Source organism: Myotis nattereri (genome assembly GCF_964212035.1).
Source record: "Myotis nattereri genome assembly, chromosome: 5".
Lineage (NCBI taxonomy): Eukaryota > Metazoa > Chordata > Mammalia > Chiroptera > Vespertilionidae > Myotis > Myotis nattereri.
The window spans coordinates 109,778,153-109,785,709 of NC_138080.1; the positions used below are offsets into that span (position 1 = coordinate 109,778,153).

Below are 7,557 nucleotides of genomic sequence, written 5' to 3' on the forward strand. Positions count from 1 at the left end.
GGGCGGCGGGCAGACGAAGGCCAGTGAGGTGGCGCGCTGTGAGTCGGTGCCAGGGCCACGGCTGGTGGGGGTGCAGCCCCCAACAGGGTGGGGAGCTTGGGTCATGGGTCGCCTCGATTTGGGCTGGTGGGCAGTGCAGGCCTGGGCACCTGCCACCCCACACACCTGCCCCCAGTTCCCCGGGCAGGGCTGGTGCTTCTGCCTCGTTCCCCGAGCTGCACGGGGTGGGCACAGATGGCGCCGGGGCTGGGCGGCCGCCGCCCGGACAGTGAGGGGCCCTGATGGTCACAACCAGGGCAGGCGAGGCCCCCAGCTCCGGGAGGGCGCCCCGGCCGCTGGGTCTCAGTCCCAGCACCTGGGGGGGGGGCTGCGAGGGGCTCGGTGGGGCTGCCCCCCAGCCTGTGCTGTGCCCCCCCCTGCCTGCAGCTGAGGGGAACCGGCCCCTCTGACCTTTAGGGGAAATGCAGAGCGGGCGCAGAAGGCAGAAATGAGAGGATTTTCCTGGGAAAAGGTCAGACTGGTCTCCCTTCGTTTTGCTTAGAAATGGTTTGTGCTGAACCATGACGAGGCAAAATGTATGAACAGGCAGCGCACAGGGCCGCTCCCTGAGGGCTCACGGGGAGCCCCCCCCCCCGACTTCACACGGAGGGTCGTGGGGTCGGAGGTCAGTGGGCGGGCGCGGGCCTGGCGTCTCTGAGAGGAGCCCTGACTGCACTGCCCGAGGGGCCTCCCCCGTTCCCGGTGGGGCTGCTCAGGGAGCTCTGCCCACCCCACCCCCCCCACCCCCCGCAGGGCGAGGACTGCGGCCTGAGCCTGGGGTCCCCGCCCGGATGGCACCCTCATCGCCTGGTTGGCGTCGATGGCTGACGTGGGTGAGACGCCACCACTGGGACCTGCCGGCCTGTAGGGAAGGCCTCCGGGGGAGCTGACGGCAGCCGTGGCCGCCCCCCCCACCCCCCACCCCCCGCCGGGCCACCGAGCTAACCGCCTGCCTGTCTCCGCCACAGGCCACGGGACCCGCGGGCACCAGGATGCAGCTGCTGGAGACGGAGTTCTCGCGGACGGTGCCCGAGCTCATCGAGCTGCACCTGCTGCGCCAGGACAGCATCCCCGCCTTCCTCAGCGCCCTCACCCTCGACCTCTTCAGCCGCCAGACCCTGGCCTAGCGCGCCCAGCCCTGCGCCCAGCCCTGCGCCCAGCCCTCCGCCGCGCTCTGAGCTGGGAGGGGGCAGCGCAGGTGCCCGAGGCTGGTGGCGCCACCCCACCCACTGCACCACCAGGACCACCCTGCCCGGACAGGCGGGCGGACGTGATGGGACCGGAGCGCCCAGAGGACAGGGCGGGGCCCCTCGCACAGGGAAGCTGTTCTGGGAGGCGCCTCCCGGAGCCCACACCCCCTGCAGGGAGGTCCCTCCCCTCCCCCGCGTCCCAGCACCCGAGGGGCCCCACCGCCCTGCAGCCTGGCAGGGGGCCTGTGGCCGCCACCTGAGTCCTGGGCCTGGCTCGGCTCCAACGCGGGAGGGGGTGGAGAGAACCTTGTTGCCCCATCGGCCTGTGGGCGGGACTTGCTGTGAAATAAAGTTTCTCTTGGCCACCAACCTGCTCGCTGTGTGTCGGCCCCACGCTGACCAGCTGCCCTGGGGCAGCCCCCGCACAGGCCCAGCCAGGGGAGAGGGGGACAGTGGGCGCCTGGCCATCGGAGGAAGGCGTCCCTGCACGCACATCTGACACCACCTGGCCCCTGAGGTGCCCCTGCCAGGGGACCCATGACCCCAGCCCCCTCGGGCACTGCAGCAGGGCCGGGACATCCCCCCAAAATCCCAGGCACCGTGAAGAGGCCATTGGCCCCAGTCCGGCCTTCCTCCCTCAGTGACCTTGGGCCACTTCCTCCCACCTCAAGGCCAGGGCCCTGGGTCCCAGAGCTCACACCTCCACACACCAAGGTCCCAAGGGTTGGCGTGGGGTTCAGGACACGTTTGGGGCACCCCCAACCCCTGCCTCTGCACCCCCAAACCCTGCCCCTGCGCCCCCAGCCCCTGCCCCTGCACCCCCATCCCCTGCCCCGCGCCCCATCCCCTGCCCCGCGCCCCCAGCCCCTGCCCCGCGCCCCATCCCCTGCCCCGCGCCCCATCCCCTGCCCCGCGCCCCAGCCCCTGCCCCGCGCCCCAGCCCCGCGCCCCATCCCCTGCCCTGCGCCCCCATCCCCTGCCCTGCGCCCCACCCCCTGCCCTGCGCCCCACCCCCTGCCCCGCGCCCCCAGCCCCCAGCAGAGCTGCCGGAGACGCACCATGCCTCCCGTCAGGCCGCTGGGCCCCAGCTCAGCCCGCGAACGTGAGTCTCAGGTGGACACGCATCCGGCCAGGCCAGGCCAGCAGCACGCCCCGGGCTCCCGTCCGCAACGCGGTCCCTGCGCCCACGAGAGGGAGGCCTGGTGTGACGCGAACTGGGTCCCGCTCAGCCAGCACCCCGTGTCCGTAGTCGATGGGGCGGCAGCAAGGCCCTCTCCACCCGCTCCCGCTGGAGCCGAGCCAGGCCCGGGGCAGGGGGCGGGAGTCCCGGCAGTCAGAGGCCAGCGGGCTCCGGGCCTGCAGTTCCCCACTCGCCTGCTCACTGGTGGGCACCCAGCTGATGGTTCTTAAGCTGCTGATGACGGGGGGAGGGGGGCGGCGGATTAGCCCTGAACCGTAACTGCCAGGAGGGAGGGGGCTGGCCTGCTAGGGTCCCCCCTCCCCTACGGGACCCTCACCCCCCACCCCACGGGAACCCCCCTACAGGATCTCCACCCCCCACCCCGTGGGAACCCCCCTACAGGATCTCCACCCCCCACCCCGTGGGAACCCCCCTACAGGATCTCCACCCCCCACCCCGTGGGAACCCCCCTACAGGATCTCCACCCCCCACCCCGTGGGAACCCCCCTACAGGATCTCCACCCCCCACCCCGTGGGAACCCCCCTACAGGATCTCCACCCCCCACCCCGTGGGAACCCCCCTACAGGATCTCCACCCCCCACCCCGTGAGAACCCCCCTACAGGATCTCCACCCCCCACCCCGTGAGAACCCCCCTACAGGATCTCCACCCCCCATTAGAGCCCCCCCTGGGGGCCCCCGCCCCAGCGCCTGGCAGGAAGGGTGGCTTACAGCCTGTCTGCACCTCTAGCTCATGTTCTGACTGCGGATGGAGATGCTCCATAAAAGCGTCATTTCGGCGGGTTTGTTATTTCCAAAACACGCAAGTTTCATTGCCCCGGCCGGTGTGGCTCAGTGGATAGAGCACCAGCCTGGGGACTGAAGGGGCCCGGGTTCGATTCCGGTCGGGGCCACAGGCCAGGGTTGTGGGCTCGATCCCTGCGGGGGGCGTGCGGGAGGCAGCCGATCCATGATTCTCTCCCGTCATGGATGTTTCTATCCCTGCCTCTCCCTTCCTCTCTGAAATCAATAAAAATACATGTTTTTTCATCTTTAAGAAGCGTCTTGTTTGTGGGCCTTCCCCGTGGGCGGGTCCCCACCCGCTCGGGCCTGTTTTCTGGGCCTTTTCCAGCGGAGCTGCAGGTTTTCTGTCGTTTTTCTGATCGGTTCATCTTCCCGAGAACTGGGCTCCTCGGTGCGCCTTGAACCGGCGGGGCCCCGCCCCAGCACCGTGGCCCCCACAGGAGCGGCTCCCCGACTCCCGCCCGCCCTCCGCTCTGAGCTGAACTGTGTCCCCCAAATCCGAGCCTGAAGCCCTCGCCCCCGGCACCCCCACAGGTGACTGGATTGGGAGTCGGGATCTTCAAAGAGGTGACTAAGCTACACGTGAGGTCCTGCGGGGCCCTTGGTCCGCTGGGGCCAGTGTCCTTCGGGGAGAAGGACGGGGGGCGGGGGGCGGCCATCTGCACGCCGAGGGGCGGGGCCTCGGGCTCCAGCCCAGGACCTGAGAGCACGTCTGTCGGTTAAGACGCCGTCCGGACCGACCGTCACGCCGGCGGCGAGCTGACCCTCACTGACCCTCACATCCCTGGCCCCGCCCCTTTCCCCGGCCCGAGGCCCGCGGCTCCTTCCGGTGCATTTGGTCACGTGCCCAGCGGGCGGCGCATCCCGCAGGCGACTCGCACAGAGTGTGTAACGTGAACGTCGAGTGGCCGCACCCACAGGCCGGAGCCGCGGGCGGAAGGAGTCAACAGGCTCATCAGCCCAACACGTCCCGGCTCCAGTCCACCGTCAGCACAGCCGCCCGCCCCCCGCGCGCCCGGAGCCGCACATCCAGGGTCTGGTTTGGTCATCGTCACGGCCGCCGTGAGACTGTCCCGAGCCCATGGAGACGGTGGCGGAGCCAGGAGGGGCCGTGAGTTCCGAGGACAGAAGCCAGGAGCCGGCGGAGGGCCCTGCCCCTCTGCTTCCTCCGGGAAGCCCCCCGCCCCCCACGAGCTCGGCCCAGGAAGCTGCACTGGCCCCGATGGGGGGCGGGGGGGCTCGCTCAGTGCCGGCTCTGCCCAACCACCGGGTGCACGCTTCCCCCAGCGAGCCTCAGTGTCCGCATCTGGAAAATGGACGGACAGCGGGACCTGCCAGGAGGGCGGAGCTGTGGGGCCTCAGTGAGCAGCCCGCGCCTCCTCCAGGCAGGCCTCAGCCCCGCCCCGTGGCTCGCTCGCCGGGCGGCCTCTTCAGTGTAACCCGGTAATTAGCTCAATTACCAACAGCCTCCGTGTGTTTCTTCTTTTTTTTCAACTTGAAATGGAAATTGAATTTTGCGCCAGGTTTACAGGCTGTTAACGGAATTCACTAATCAAACCCCAATGCCAAGTCCTTGAAAATGAGAATTTAAAAAGGTCTGCATTTGCATATTCATGTTTTAATAGGGTTCAGAAGGTATATTTGCAGTTGATGAAAAGGATTAATTGCATCTAATTTGCATGGTGGCGCATCTTAACCCCTTCTGAGCTGGGGTGGGGGAGCCAACACCGCCAGGCGGCGGCCAGTGACGCGGGCGCCTTCCCTGGGCAGCGTCCCTGAGAGCCGGGCGGCAGGGCCTTCACGTCCGCTCGGGCGCTGGACGCTGGACACAGCGGCGCCTGCTCCTCGCCACCTGCTGTCTCCATGGCAGCATGAGGTCAGGGGTCAGGAGTTACGGCAGCGTGAGGTCGGGGGTCAGGAGTCACGGCAGCGTGAGGCCGGGGGTCAGGAGTTACAGCAGCGTGAGGCGGGAGTCAGGGGTTACGGCAGCGTGAGGCCGGGGGTCAGGAGTCACGGCAGCGTGAGGTCAGGGGTCAGGGGTTACGGCAGCGTGAGGCCGGGGGCCAGGAGTTCCGGCAGCGTGAGGCCGGGGGTCAGGAGTTACAGCAGCGTGAGGTCAGGGGTTACGGCAGCGTGAGGCGGGGGTCAGGAGTTACAGCAGCGTGAGATCGGGGGTCAGGGGTTATGGCAGCGTGAGGCCGGGGGCCAGGAGTCACGGCAGCGTGAGGCGGGGGTCAGGAGTTACAGCAGCGTGAGGTCAGGGGTCAGGGGTTACGGCAGCGTGAGGCGGGGGTCAGGAGTTACGGCAGCGTGAGGCCGGGGGCCAGGGGTTATGGCAGCGTGAGGCCGGGGGCCAGGAGTCACGGCAGCGTGAGGCGGGGGTCAGGAGTTACAGTAGCGTGAGGTCAGGGGTCAGGGGTTACGGCAGCGTGAGGCGGGGGTCAGGAGTTCCGGCAGCGCGATGTCGGGGGTCAGCAGTTATGCCAACAGCACGGAGGCGCCTAGTACCCGGCTCGCCGCCCAGGGGCGCCCGAGTTGGCCCTGCCTCAGGTGCGAGGAGCCGAACCCGGCGGAGGCTGAGGGCGCCGGCCGCGCTGGCCAGTGGGGAGTCCACACCGTCGGCAGCAGCCGCGAGGAAGGAGCCGAGAGTCTGTTTGTGCCCGCGCTACCCGGCCGCACGCGTCCCACAGGCGGTGACCTGTTCTGGGCAAGTCAGGACCGGGACCGGGCAGGAGCCAGCGACGCGGAGAAAGGTAGGAACCGGCCCAGAACCGGAAGAAGGGCCACCCGCCCGCAGTGACCAGGGCGCGCTCGGACCCCACGTGGGCCAATGCGCAGGCCGGCCTGCAGGCCACGCGACTCCGGGGACGGACAGTGAGTGGCCTGGTCACCACGAGGCCCTGGTCAGTCCCTGGGTGACCACGCCCGGGACCGTTCCCCGCGGGGCACCAGGCCACCCCAGGATTACCAGCTGTACCGGTTAATAATGCGGATTTTATAATCAAAGAAAACACGGTAATTTCAAGAGAAACATCAAAAGTGCTTTATTCAAAGTCATGGCCACCGCTAGCTACACATCCCCCATCTTTCGGGTCATTTGTGGAGACCTTCCCGATAGCACTTTTCTTGTTTTGAGGCAGACCGTTCAGAGACCCAGTTTCCCACGTCTTCGCACGTGTTGAAGTGCCGCTCAGAAAGCGCGTGCGCCGTCGATCGGAACAAGCGGGAATCTGAAGGCGCGAGGTCTGGTGAACACGGCGGTGGGTTCATGCTTCCCAGGCAAGATCTTTTAATGTGTCTTTAGCTGGTTCTGAAGTGTGTGATGGTGTCATCATGAAGCAAAATTACTTTGCTGTGTCTTCTGGCCCATTCTGGTCGTTTCACGATCAAAGCGTGGTTCAAATAGATTATCTGTTGTCGGTAGTGATCAGTGTTAACGGTTTCTCCTGGTTCTAGAAGCTCATCTACACCACACCTTTCCGATCCCACCAAACGCAGAGCACTGTCTTTTCTAAAGCGATCTGGCCTTGCAGTCGATGTTGATGGTTGACCTGGATCAACCCATGATTTTGTGCGTTAGGGATTCTCAACATAAATCCGCTTTTCACCACCAGCCACAATTCAATGCCAAAAAGACTTTCTTTCGTGCCGTTGAAGCCACATTTTACTGATGACTTTTCGGTTTTCCATTTGTCTTTCGTTCAGTTGATGTGGCACCCATTTTCCTTCCTTAAAATCTTTCCCATTGCTTGTAAACGACCGGAAAGTGCTGAGCAACGTTTCATCTTTCTGCAGGTTGTTTTTGGGTTTGACCAGCACCTTCATCCAATACTGCTTGTCATTGGTCTTCGAACTTTTTCCATTGACCCGGACGTTCTCTGTCTTTCCCATCGAAATCATCACTTTAAAGCGTTTAAGCCAGCGTCACAAGTGTCTTGAGATGGAGCAGGTTCACCATAAGCTCCCCGAAGTAGACGATCACTTTCAGCAGCACTTTTCTTCAAAATAAAGAATTAAAACTTCCCACAAATGCTCTTTTTTTGGCACGAAATTAGAAATTTTTAAGCGTAAAAATATCTATGATGTTAACACCTTCAGAAAATTTGACATGAAGTTTTGAAGCTTGCTGTCCATACAACAAAACAGCACACACATCACATCGCATATGTATCAGCACACGTGTAACTCCCTCTGTTGGAAATAACCCGCATTGTTAACCGGGCACCTGGCACGGGGTGGGGCGTGGGCGCCCCGAGTCCCAGGGCTCTGGCGGTTCCTGGCCGCGCGCAGGGCTCTCGGACGGGGGCCTGTGGTGTCTCGGAGCATTAGGGGCGATTGGAGGGCG

At 65.2% G+C, this 7,557-nt stretch overlaps 1 protein-coding gene across 3 annotated transcripts in view; it reads left to right on the top strand.

Moving 5' to 3' along the window:
- MAD1L1 (mitotic arrest deficient 1 like 1) overlaps positions 1-1,597 on the top strand; it is a 145,896-nt gene extending 144,299 nt beyond the window's left edge. For all 3 annotated transcript variants that reach the window (XM_081091726.1, XM_081091728.1, XM_081091727.1), the window contains one exon: positions 1,008-1,597. In XM_081091726.1, coding sequence (XP_080947852.1) covers positions 1,008-1,166 — 159 coding nt within the window. In that variant the 3' untranslated portion in view covers positions 1,167-1,597. The remainder of the gene's footprint in view (positions 1-1,007) is intronic.
- The last annotated feature ends 5,960 nt before the right edge of the window (positions 1,598-7,557 follow it).